At 44.5% G+C, this 14,150-nt stretch overlaps 1 protein-coding gene across 1 annotated transcript in view; it reads right to left on the reverse strand.

The window, feature by feature from the left end:
- Nucleotides 1–6,194: 6,194 nt before the first annotated feature.
- Nucleotides 6,195–14,150, reverse strand: part of LOC144601464 (uncharacterized) — a 97,747-nt gene continuing 89,791 nt past the window's right edge. The window contains 2 exon segments of the mRNA XM_078413611.1: nt 6,195–6,863; nt 6,866–8,246. Coding sequence (XP_078269737.1) covers nt 6,621–6,863; nt 6,866–8,246 — 1,624 coding nt within the window. The 3' untranslated portion in view covers nt 6,195–6,620.

Below are 14,150 nucleotides of genomic sequence, written 5' to 3' on the forward strand. Positions count from 1 at the left end.
GGGACATCATTTCCTGTATCTGGTACAGAAAGTAATCGGTCCCCCGGCAGCTGAATGGAGAGCGGGGAGTAAAATGTTTGCAGCTTCCAGATGGACACAAAATGCTGGAGTAACTCAGCGGGACAGGCAGCTTTCACTGGATAGAAGGAATAGATGAGGTTTCGGGTCGAGACCTTTCATCAGACTGAATGCTTCTTGAGTCTGAAGAAGAGTCTCGACCTGAAACGGTGTCAACCAGCATCCACAGTTGGTCTCTGCGTGTTCTTCAAGGCGTCACTTGCCCCACATCCGAGTGGGAATGTGCCCAAAAGCTTCCTCCACTTCAAAAGACACAAAATGTTGGAGTAACTCAGCGGGTCAGGCAACATCTCCGGAGAAACAAGATGTTGGTTTTACAATGAAAGAAACAAAGTGCTGGAGTGATTTAGCGGGTCAGGCATAATCTCTTCCACCAAGACTCCAGCATCTGCATTTCCTTATGTCTCTAATTAGTTTCTTGGTTCTTTTGGACTGGTCATGTTTTTGTATATTCGACACCAGACTCCTGAAACAGACACTCACGACTGAGCAACCAGTGGCTGCTGGTAACTATGGGATTGCCAGACCAAATGCTTCAAAATGTCCTCAGAGTCTCTGTGCAAAATTGCAATATTGCCACTGACTTTTGGAAATCCTTGACCAGTCAATACAATACAATACAATACAATATATCTTTATTGTCATTGTACCCAGGGGTACGAGATTGGGAATGCGCCTCCCATACGATGGAGGAGCAGCATTTGGAAAGGCGTAGAGAACATTGACTCTCCATAGGAGTACATGGAGGCCCTCTTCATATTGTACAAGGAGCTTCTCCCCATCAAGTATCATCTTGAGCTTGCCAATCAACATCCCACATTAGCCTCATCATCCGTCTTAAAACCCACAGAACTGGAATGACATCTAGTCATCTCATTCCCAAAGGCTACCCAAGAAGGGAACAGAATCACACAATGGAGGTCAGTTTGAACCAGTGTATGAATGGCAGGGCACGCAAGAGTAAAGCTGCTTGATTACTACAACACTACAAATATTTTCGTTTCCACCTTCGCTTTGAATACACCTAAATCAGCTTCCACTATTCTCCCTGCCAGTTTGTTCCCAGCAGCAGGACCAGGCATTTCAATTGGATAGAGCATGGTGCTCATGCCAAGGTAACGGGTTCAATTCCTATACAGGCCACTTTGTAGTTTCAACCTTTAAGGCAGCACAATTTTACACCCTAAAATGTGGTGCCCAATACTGGATAGAATACTTCAGCTCCAGCCAAATAAGTGTTCTATGAAGAATCAACAAAAATCTCTTGAGCATTGGTACTCCGTGCCTCTTTATGGATCCCGTATACTTTACCAACCAGAAGGGAGGTTCTGCTGCAGATGTACAGGGCCTTGGTGAGACCGCACCTGGAGTATTGTGTAGTTTTGGTCTCCTAATCTGAGGAAAGATATTCTAGCCTCAGAGGGAGTACAGAGAAGGTTCATCAGATTGATCCCTGGGATGGCAGGACTTTCATATGAAGAAAGACTGGATAGACTAGGCTTATACTCGCTGGAATTTAGAAGACTGAGGGGGGATCTTATTGAAACATATAAAATTCTTAAGGGGTTGGAGAGGCTAGATGCGGGAAGATTGTTCCCGATGTTGGGGAAGTCCAGAACCAGGGGTCACAGTTTAAGGGGGAAGTCTTTTAGGACCGAGATGAGAAAACATTTCTTCACACAGAGTGGTGAGTCTGTGGAATTCTCTGCCACAGAAGGTAGTTGAGGCCAGTTCATTGGCTATATTTAAGAGGGAGTTAGATGTGGCCCTTGTGGCTAAAGGGATCAGGGGGTATGGAGAGAAGGCAGGTGCAGGTTACTGAGCTGGATGATCAGCCATGATCATATTGAATGGCGGTGCAAGCTCGATGGGCCGAATGGCCTTCTCCTGCACCTATTTTCTATGTTTCTATCACAAGTCCTGCAAGGACAGTGATCTATATCTGTCCTGCAAGGACATACAAGTCCTGCAAGGACAGTGATCTATAATAGACAGTGATCTATATCTGATTTCTGTTCCTGTGTGTCCATTTGAACTCATATCCTGTGGTTTGCATTCAAGATCCCATAAAGTAAAGTGATGAGCAGAAGACTCGTCAAGTTTCGCTGGGTGTGTTAGATGACATTTTAATCTTTTCTAAAACTCAAAGGCTCGAGTAACTCAGCAGTCAGGCCGCATCTCTAACCCACTGAGTTCGCCCTAGCGCTTAGTGTTTTATTTAAGAAATAAGTACTTATCTAGGTGCTTATTTTAGGTTGCCTGGGTATCTGCCTCCACGACCTGCTCCGGCAGTACATTCCAGATTTCAATCACATTTGGGTGAAAATGTTCTTGCATAGATCCCCTCCAAAACGTCCTGCCCCTTACCCAAACCTTTACCTACTAGATTCAGACATCTTTTCTATGGGGGAATGTTGTCTTCTATCTACAGCAACCATGCTGTGCCTCATCTTTCATAAAGATGCAGATCTGTATCCACCAGAACCATGCTGGAGAAGACACAAGTGCTGGAGTAGTTCAGCGAGTCATGCAGCGTCTCAGGAAAACATGGATAGGTGATGTTTCGGTTTGGGACCTTTCTTCAAAACAGTGCTTGATTTGGATTCCTAGAAGATTGGACCTGGCCTGACCCGCTTCCTGTGTCTTTGCCCTGGGCTTTATTTTAGTTGGCCCTGGTCTTAGGCTGGGAGATAGCAGAAGACTGGAGACTAGCTGCAGCCACCACAGCACTCCTGCTGATCACCATGTCCTCCCCACATGCTGAAATCGGGGGTTGCACCTTTAATGAGGTTGCCTCCAAGGATTACCAGCTCCTGGCCCCGTTGCCACTTGGTTTCATGGGGAAAAGGTGCATCCTGGTTTACTGCCAACTGCAACAGTCTGTTCCTCTTTGTTCTATGGGCCAGGGTTCCAGTACAGTATAGTGAAAGGCAAATTGGACATAATTGAAGAATAGGGCAGGTGGGAACATCCTTCAAACTGAATGTTGTGCAATAAGGATGATGGATAGAAACATAGCAAATAGGTGCAGGAGGAGGCCATTTGGCACTTTAAGCCAGTACAGCCATTCATTGTGATCATAGCTGATCACCCACAATCAGTAACCCGTGCCTGCCTTCTCCCCATACCCCTTGATTCCGCTAGCCCCAAGAGCTCTATCTAATTCTCTTTTAAATTCATCCAGTAAATTGGCCTCCACTGCCTTCCGTAGCAGAGGATTCCACAAATTTACAACTCTGGGTGAAAAAGTTTTTTCTCATCTCAGTTTTAAATGGCCTCTCCTTTATTCTTAGACTGTGGTCCCTGGTTCTGGACTCCCCCAACATTGGGAACATGTTTCCTGCATCTAGCTTGTCCAGTCCTTTTATTACTTTGTATGTTGAAGGGAAGCTGAATGAACACAATGGTGAGTGAAATGTGAGAATGTTCCAGCAGAATGAGATGGGAGGCTGGTGTGGAGCATAGAAAGTGACAGGGCCCGCTGGGCCGAATGGCCTAACTTCTTACTGTAGATTTTAGGGACATTCAGGCACAACAATTCCTCAAATGATGGATATTTGATTTATAAACTATTGCTACAATACTATTCACTCTGGCTACACTGCACCAAAATAGCCAGAATCAATTATGCTCAGCCTTTCCAATTTACCAATTTTCCTTTAAACAACATTTTCCTTTTTATCCACTCCACTGATTGGGTGAAGTGGGACTATTTATTTCATACTCTTGAAAGGTTTGGACTTGGACCAATTTTTAAATTATGGATCAAAATTCTATATAGCTCGCCAATGGCGGCAGTATGTACTAATAATAATATATCACCTTATTTTTCACTGACACTAGGGACAATGCAGGGTTGTCCACCGTCCCCCCATCTTTTTGCGATTACAATTGAGCCATTGGCTATAGCCTTACGTAGCAATAAAGATATTAAAGGTATTACAAGGGCAGGGTTGGAACATAAAGTCTAGCTATATGCAGACGATATGTTACATTATTTGTCTGATCCTTCCTCATCTCTTCCTGCAGTTCTTAATCTCTTAAGTAAATTTGACAAAATCTCTGGCTACAAAGTTAACACACAAAAGAGTGAATTGATGCCCTTAAATCTGGCATCAAGAGAATTCCTGTTTATACGTATGGTCCCGTTTAAAGTGTGCATGGTCAAAATAAAATATCTTGGTATCAGGGTCACACATAAATTTAATAACCTTTTCTCAGCAAATTTTCCCCCTCTCCTGTCCTCTATGAAAGAGGATATTGACCATTGGGATCTGTTACTTCTATCTCTGGCAGGTAGGATTAACACTATAAAAATGAACATATTGCACAAGCTTCTTTATATATTTCAGTGTATACCAGTTTTCTTAACTAAAACGTTCTTCATTTCTCTGGATGGAAAGCTTTCTTCCTTTATTTGGAATAAAAAGAATCCACATATACGCAAAGCTATACTACAGAGACCTCATCAGGTGGGAGGGCTTGGACTGCCAAACTTTCAGTTCTACTATTGGGCAGCAAATATTAAAGGTATTTCTTATTGGATGGAAAGAAATGTGTTAACCACTGTACCTGACTGGCTAATTCTAGAGAGAGACGTTTGTAAGAACACCTCATTATTTGCCTTATGTTCAGGTCTGCCATATCCAGAGCCTATTACCAAATACACTTGTAACCCAGTTGTTATTAATTCTTTAAAAATATGGAAAAATCCTTTGATATCTGTAAATTCTCAATAATCACTCCTATTGTAAGGAACCATGCATTCCTGCCACCTTCAACAGATGCTTCATTCAGTGCTTGGCTCAATCATGGGGTCTGTTCATTTAAAGACATGTTTATAAATGGTTTGTTTGCATCTTTTGCGCAGATTGTTCAGAAATTCAATATCTCTAGGTCACACTTCTTTAGGTATATGCAAATCCGCAGCTTCATATCTTCTAATATCACGCAATTCCCTTCACAGCCCTCAGACACACTCCTTGACTCAATGAATGACATCACATCATTCAGAAAGGGAAAGATAGGTGACATATTCTTTATTAACGAGAGAAAACATGGCAAGTCTTAACTCCCTAAAAGAGCAGTGGGAAGGGGATCTGGGTATGAAAATTTCAGACTCCATCTGGTCAAAGATGATTGGGGGTATATACACATCTTCGATATGCATGAAGCACACTGTTATGCAGTTTAAGATTTTCCACCGACTGCACTGGACCACAGCTAAGCTAGCCCAATTCACACAAAAATATAGACTCCATGTGTGACCGCTGCAGGCAGAACCAAGCCACTTTAATTCATATGTTTTGAGATTATCCTAAGTTATCTAATTTTTGACAATTAATATTCGATATGCTCTCCCAAACTACTAATGAATCCTTAGAACCATCAGCTCCCCTTGCTTTATTCGGTGTGGTAACACAAAATTTAGCATTAAATAATAATAAACTAAATCTTTTGTCTTTTGCCACGCTGGTGGCCAGACGAGAAATGTTGATCAGATGGAAAGATTGTAACCCTCCAATATTTGCACAGTGGATTAGGGATATGTTGTATTTTATTGAATTGGAGAAGATTAGGTATACTGTTAGGGAATCAGCTGACAAGTTTACATTGATATGGCAACCTTTTCTTAGTTGTATTGATGCTTTAGGCTCTGATAATTTTATGATTGAGGAGAGTCTGATATGTGTGTATGTAATTAAGAGTGGAATTGAAGTATTACAATGGTCCCTGATAAGTCTTAACATTCCGATTTTTCTGCTTCCCTCTTCTCTTTTTATGCGTGTTAGTGCCCTAGATAATATGGTGTACTGCTTTAAACCTCTAACAATTCATCTTTTTAAAGAATCTATTTATTTGTTTATTGGCTTAATTTTTTTTTACTTTGTCTTTTTTTTTATGCTTATGTTTATGTTTACTTATTTTCCTTGCATATCTTAAGTTGTATACCCTCTGAATGATATTGTGGGTGGTGGGATATCTATCAGCACTAATGTGTTAATGCATTGAATTGTCAAAACTGTATTAATAAAAAATCAGAAATAAACTTTGTTAAAAAAATATATATTTTCCTGGAGCGCCTTTCATAAATTCACAAATTGCTGTACAGTATGTTGACAACAGAACTAATTTATTTATCGTACATCTATAATACAGACACATCCCCGACTTACGTAAGGGTTATGTCTTGCAGACCCTTGCATAAATCAGATGGTATGCAATTCGGAAATAGAAGTGATACTGCGCAGGTGCAAATTTACTATCCGACTGGGAAACTAGGTGGGAGCTCTGCCGCGGAGACCAGGCAGGAGCTCCACCAACAGGACCAGGCGGGAGCTCCACAGTGGTGACCAGGCAGGAACTCCGCTGTGGTGACCAGGCGGGAGTTCCACCACAGGGATCAAATGGGAACTCCGCTGTGGAGATCAGGTGGGAACTTTGCCGGGGAGACCACATGGGCATCAGTGGGCTTAAAGAATTGGTTACGTAAATGCTCATTTACGTAAGTCGCCTATTACACAAGTCGGAGTGTGCCAATATTAAACTGCCCAACCACAGGGGTTCTCAGCATCAACAGAAATAAACCCGAACTGTGCCAATGACCAGGGATTAATTCTGGGCGTGATTAGCAGCAGCAAGAATCGCAGAACATAACCAGTCTCAGTAACCACAACGTTTAAATACTTTATATCCCAGTCTTTTAAATCTTCTCTCCAGTGTGAATTCGCTGGTGTCTCAGCAGGTGGAAAGACAGAGAAAATCCTTTTCCACACTGGGAGCAGGTGAATGGTTTCTCCCCAGTGTGGACTCGCTGGTGTCTGGCAAGGGCCGATGACTGAGTGAACCCCTTCCCACATTCTGTGCAGATGAACGGCCTCTCACCGGTGTGAATCCGCTGGTGCCTCAGCAAGTAAGAGGAATCTGGAAATCTTTTTTCACACTTGGGGCAGGTGAAGGGCTTCTCTCCGGTGTGAACTCGCTGGTGTATCATCAGGTTAGAGGATTGCGTGAATCCCTTCCCGCATTTGGCACAGGTGTACGGCTGCTCCCCTGTGTGAACCCGCTGGTGTCTCTGCAGATGGGACGAACGAGTGAATCCCTTCCCACACTCGGAGCAGGTGTAGGGCCTCTCCCCGGTGTGGATTCGCTGATGGCTCAGCAGGTGGGATGAGCGACTGAATCCCTTCCCACACACAGAGCAGATGAACTGCCTCTCTCCAGTGTGAACACGCTGGTGAGTCACTAGGCTGGACGACTGTGTGAATCCTCGCCCGCATTCAGTGCAGGTGAACGGCCTCTCCCCAGTGTGAACGCGCTGGTGTGTCACCAGTCTGGATAATCGGCTGAATCTCTTCTCACAATCGGTGCAAGTGAAGAGCCTCTCCCCGGTGTGAACCCGTTGGTGGGTCATTAAGCTGGACGACTGAGTGAACCCCTTCCCGCACTCGGAACAAGTGAACGGCCTCTCCCTGGTGTGAACCCGCTGGTGTCTTAGCAAGTGTGATGACAGGCAAAATCCTTTCCCACATTTCAAGCAGATGTACTGCCTTTCCCCTGTGTGAATTCGCTGATGTATCACCAGGCTGGATGACTGAGTGAACCCCTTCCCACATACAGAGCAGGTGAACGGCCGCTCCCCTGTGTGAACGCGGTGGTGCGTTATTAAACTGGATAATCTGCTGAATCCCTTCCCACACTTGGAGCAGGTGAACGGTCTCTCCCCGGTGTGAATTCGCTGGTGTGTCACCAAATTGGACGACTGGGTGAATGCCTTTCCGCACTCGGAGCAAGTGAACGGCCTCTCCCCAGTGTGAACCTGCTGGTGTCTCATCAGATGGGACGATTGACTGAATCCCTTCCCGCACTCGGAGCAGATAAACGGCCTCTCCCTGGTGTGAACTTGACGTTGCATCATCAGCTGAGACGAGAGAGTGAATATCTTCCCGTTCTATGAGTAGTTGAATGGCCTCTCATTGTTGTAATTCTGCTGATGTGTTATCAGGGTAGTGGATTGCTTAACATGTTTCCCGCAGTTAGAATACTGAAACGGTTCCATTTGCAGTAAGGAATAGGGGTTTGAGCACAAGAACAGATAAGTGCACCACTTCCCCGATGTGATGCAAAATATTTCTGCTGGGATAAGCAAATGAATATTTTCCAACAGTCAACCTTTACTAATATATCACTTTGATTGGGAAAATATTTCTCAACCTTTAACTGTCAACTCTGTGGTGTTTCTGATCAACTCAGCAAGTGTTCAGTTTCTCCCACTGTGAATGCTGAGATCTCTTCTCTCACAGTGTAACGGTTTAAAACTCATGCCACAGGCACTTCTGTGCCATGCCTCCACTCAATACGAATCTCCCTGCCCGGCTAGTTGTACTGATGTTTGAAATATTTTCCCAGAGGCAATACAGGCAAACGTTTTCTCTCCCATGAAATGCAAGTGCTGATGAACTGAGTGACTTTGTGAGAACTTGATGTGACGCTGGATTTGAAGTTCCCATCTGGAAATATTTTCTTCTAATACCCTGTAAAAGTAGTTCACAACAGTTATCACCGAGAAATTATCATAGAAATTCAGAACAGTTTAGTTTAGAGATGCACGGTGGATACAGGCCCTTCGGCCCACCGAGTCCGCACCGACCAGCGATCCCCACACATTAACACTACCCTACACATCTAGAAACATTTTCTAATTTGATCCTGAAAATCAAACCCATTTACAGTTAAACCAAGCCAATAAACCAAGCCAATTAACGTACATCTTTGGAACGTGGGAGGAAACCGAAGATCTTGGAGAAAACCTACGCAGGTCACGGGCAGAATGTACAAACTCCATACAGATAAGCACCCATAGTCAGGATCGATCCCGGGTCCTTGACGCTGTAAGGCAGTAGCTCTGCCGCCACGCCACCGTGCCACCCCAAACAGATCAGTCTGGTGATTTCACTTGCCTTTACGTTCATTCAACTTTCCTTTAAAGACATCGGCCTAATTCTCCTCCTATGTCTTAAGGTCTAGTGGAATCAAGGGATATGGGGAGACGTTGGGCACAGGTTACTGATTGTGGATGATCAGCCATGATCACAATGAATGGCTGTACTGGCTCGAAGGGCCGAATGGCCTCCTCCTGCACCTATTTTCTATGTTTCTATGTCTTATAGAGACATAAAACATACTGAGCGGATTTAACAGGGTAGATGGTGTAAACTGGTGAGACTAGAGGCATGATCACATATTAAGGAACCTTAGAACATAAAATGAGAGGTTACTGTAAACAGCGATCTGAGACATTGGAATTCAGTGCACATTCCCAAGAAAACTTGAACATGGGTGACCAAAGGGCCTGTTTCCATGTTGTATCTCTAAATACTCAAGGGTTTGATTTTCAGGATCAAACTAGAAAATGGATTTAATATAGGATTATCTGTGATTTTGTTGAATGAAGGAGCAACCCACAGGTGTGTCTCCTGTCTGTTAATGTTCTAGAGCAGTTTCTTCCCAACAACATTCAGGCTACTGAACACTGTGAACTTCAACGAAATGCTGAACTACAAACTGCCTAGATTGCACTAGGGGTTTGTTTTTGTACTATATTGCTTCGTTTTTTTTATTATTGAACTCCATTTTTTTGTTTATTATAGTGTCGACTGAGTACTATGTTCACATCTCTACATCTCTGTTGTGTTGCTGCAAGAATTTAATTGTTCCCTTTTGGGATATATGACAATAGAAGACTGTTGATTTGACACTTGTTATTCCACAGTGAAGTTAAATGAATGCAGTGGTGGCCAGGGCAGATATAACATGGAACTTGAGAGGGATAGTGATCAAAATACAGCACATACAAAGTTAATTGATAATTACATCATTTAAAATTGTATTCTTAAGGACTTTTAGAGATTAGAGATGCAGCAGAGAAATAGAACCCTTTGGCACACTGACTCTGGGCCAACCATCAATCACCCTTTCACACTCATTCCTTTTTTCTCATCTACTCATTACACACTAGGGGCCAATTAACCTACAAACCTGCATGTCTTTGGGATGTGGGAGGAAATCAGAGCACCCTGAGGAAACCCAGGAAGAAAGTGCAAACTCCATGCAGAAAGCACCCAAGGTCGGGATCGAACCTGGGCTTCTGGCACTGCGAGGCAGCAGGTTTACCAGCTGCGCCACTGTGCCGTGCCTTCTGGGTTCAGGATATTTTCACAATGGAAATGAGATCTGAAATCATAGCTTAGCTCTCTAATCTGTCCTCACATGGCTGATGTAACCCAACTTCACAAACTCCCTGTCCTAATTTGCTCAACATCTTAATAATTAGTAAATTTTTGATATAAAATGAAATTTTATTTTTTTGCTCCACGGATGCTACCTGACTTACTTAACATTTGGCCGCATAACTAACCCACATTAATCGCAAACTTTCCTATCCATTCTGAGCCCCAACTCAAGCTAGCCCATCTCTACGGTTGGATAATGAGAGCCCATCAGTGTTTGGGCACTCTATCCTCTGAGGAGGTGATTAGGGTAGACAGAAAAGAACATTCCCCCAAGGGAGACATTTCAAAGACTAGAGGGCATAGTTTTAAGATGAGATGGGCAAAGTTTGAAGATGAATGGGGCAAGTTTTTTTATTACACTGGGTGCCTGGAATGCGCTGCCAGGAGTGGTGGTGGAGACAGATACAACAGTAGAGACAATAAACTGTAAATGCTGGTTTACAAAAAAGGACACAAAGTGCCGCAGTCACTGTGGGTGAAGCAGCATCTCTGGAGAACATGGATAGGTGACTTTTCGGGTTGGGACCCTTCTTCAGACTCAACAGATACGATAGAGGCATTTTAGAGGTTTTTGGATAGGCATGTGGATATGCAGGAAATGGAAGAATATGGATCACATGAGGCAGAGGAGATATGTTTAACCTGGCATGATGTGGTGGAGTAACTCAGCGGGCCAAATAGCATCTCTGGGGAACCTGGATAGGTGACGTTTTGGGTAACTCTGAGTGTAGAAGGGTCACAACTTGAAAAGCCACCTGTCCATGTTCTCCAGAGATGCTGCCTGAAACTCAAACTCCAGGTATGTAGGTAAATTGGCTGGGTAAATGTAAAAATTGTCCCTAGTGGGTGTAGGATAGTGTTAATGTGCGGGGATCGCTGGGCGGCACAGACTTGGTGGGCCGAAAGGGCCTGTTTCCGGCTGTATATATATATATGATATGATATGATATGATATGATAAGATGGCGCCCAACCCAGGTGACTATTTGTGTGCTAGTAACAGAAGTGGATCTGCAATCACACATTACCATTGCCACACACTTTTAAATCTCTACTCCAACAGCAACATTTCTTATTTTAACGATGATCTTCTTTAACTCCCTTATTATGTATCTGTACACTGCGACTGGCTCGATTGTAATCATGTATTGTCTTCCCACTGACAGGTTAGATTGCTACTTTTCAGTAAATGTGACAATATAGTAAACTAAACTAAACCGACCACTTTGTGTCCTTAATGTGTGTATCAGCAAATGCCGATCCATTTTTCTACACTCTGACCTGACATCCTATTTGGCACAGACATTGCGGGCCGAAGAGTTAGACCTACGTGGCAGAACAATGGTGTTAGTGAAATCTAAGGTAAACAAATCTAAAACACAAAATGCTAGAGTAACTCAGCGGGACAGGCAGCATCTCTGGAGAGAAGGAATGGGTGTTAGTGGAATCAATGGCCGGCTCATTACCCACAATCCCAGCGCGCCAGAAACTGCTCTACCCTACCACAGTGACTGTAGCGCGCATGCGTTGTACCCCGGGTCGGGGCGGACAGTGGCTCCGGGCGAGGCCCGGGATGGGGAGCGCGGCTATGGAGCGCTGGGGGAGAGAGAGGGTGGGCATGTGGATTGTCCTAACGTTTCCGGAGCTCCGACCCTTTCTGTTGCCCCCACGCATCGGTGTGTGCTGTTTCCCCGGGCTCGACGTGTATTAACCTCCAACCCCAACACTCTCCTACCTGCAGCCAGGCTTCTCGAAGCTTCTGTGCCATGGGGTGGGTCGTGCGCACGTTTGGGACGTTATTTCCGGTGTATGGTGCAGGAAGCAATCGGTCCCCCCGGTAGTTGAATGGAGAGCGGGGAGCAGAATGATTGCAGGCTCCTGCGTGTTTTACAAGTCGTCACTTACCCCACAACGAGTGAGAATGTGCCCTAAGGTTTCCTCCATTTAATAAGATACAAAGTTTTGGAGTAATACAATGGGTCAGGCAGCAACTCCGGAGAAATAAGGGCCTGCAGATGTTGGTTTTACAATAAACGACACAAAGTGCTGGAGTAAATCCGCGGGTCAGGCAGCATCTTTCGAGAAGCAGGAACTGCTGATGCTGGTTTACAAAATAAAGACGTGCCGGAGTAACTATTGAGAACTTGGATAGGTGACATTTCGGGTCAAGGCCCTCCTTCCGACTGATTTTCGTGAGGGTGGAGGATGTGGGGGGGGGGGGGGAAGAAAGCTAGAAGCGAGACAATAGATAATAGGTGCAGGAGTAGGCCATTCGGCCCTTCGAGCCAGCACCACCATTCAATGTGATCATGGCTGATCATTCTCAATCAGTACCCCGTTCCTGCCTTCTCCCCATACCCCCTGACTCCGCTATCCTTAAGAGCTCAATCTAGCTCTCTCTTGAATGTATTCAGAGAATTGGCCTCCACTGCCTTCTGAGGCAGTGAATTCCACAGATTTACAACTCTCTGACTGAAAAAGTTTTTCCTCATCTCCGTTCTAAATGGCCTACCCCTTATTCTTAAACTGTGGCCCCTGGTTCTGGACTCCCCCAACATTGGGAACATGTTTCCTGCCTCTAACGTGTCCAACCCCTTAATAATCTTATATGTTTCCATAAGATCCCCTCTCATCCTTCTAAATTCAAGTTTATACAAGCCTAGCAGCTCCAGTCTTTCAACATATGACAGTCCCGCTATTCGGGGAATTAACCTAGTAAACCTACGCTGCATGCCCTCAATAGCAAGAATATCCTTCCTCAAATTTGGAGATCGAAACTGCACACAGTACTCCAGGTGCGGTCTCACTAGGGCCCTATACAACTGCAGAAGGACCTCTTTGCTCCTATACTCAACTCCTCTTGTTATGAAGGCCAACATTCCATTGGCTTTCTTCACTGCCTGCTGTACCTGCATGCTTCCTTTCAGTGACTAATGCACTAGGACACCCAGATCTCGTTGTACCCTTTTCCGAACTTGACACCATTCAGATAATAATCTGCCTTCTTATTCTTACCGAAGAGCTATCTTATCTAACTCTTACTGGCCCTATCTCCGAGCTACATAGCCATTACATTGGCGACTGCATCGGTGCCACCTGCACCCATGCAGAACTCATGGACTTCATAAACATTACCACCTATTTCCTTCCTGCACTCAAATTCACTTGAACCATCTCTGACACCTCCCTCCCTTTTCTTGATCTCACCATCTCCATCACAGGAGATTAGGAGTGCCAACTATCTCATGCCCAAATAAGGGACAAAGTGATGCCCCCCATTTGTCCTCACCCAGCCAGCAGCCACGTGCTCTCGCTCCACCAATGGTGGCCGCCTGGGCCGGGAGGCGGGTTGCTACGCAACCTCCGTTAGGCGGCACCCGGGACTCCGGACCTATACTGTCTATTAAAGAGGTAATTATGACGCATTTGGATAGCAGTAAAAGGAATAGTCCAAGTCAACATGGATTTATGATGGAAATCTTGCTTGACTAAACTTCTGGAATTTTTTGAGGATGTGACAAGTAAAATGGATGAAGGATGTAATGTATCTAGACTTTCAGAAAGCCTTTGATAAGGTGCGAGACGGGAGATTGGTGAGCAAAATTAGAGCTCATGGTATTGGGGGTGGGGTATTGACATGGATAGAGAATTGGTTGGCAGACAGGAAGCAAAAAGTAGGAATAAATGGGTCCTTTTCAGAATAGCAGGCAGTGGCGAGTGGAGTGTCGCAAGGCTCAGTGCTGGGGCCGCAACTATTTACAATATATATTAATGATTTGGA

The sequence above is a fragment of the Rhinoraja longicauda genome, chromosome 16 (assembly GCF_053455715.1).
Source record: "Rhinoraja longicauda isolate Sanriku21f chromosome 16, sRhiLon1.1, whole genome shotgun sequence".
NCBI lineage: Eukaryota > Metazoa > Chordata > Chondrichthyes > Rajiformes > Arhynchobatidae > Rhinoraja > Rhinoraja longicauda.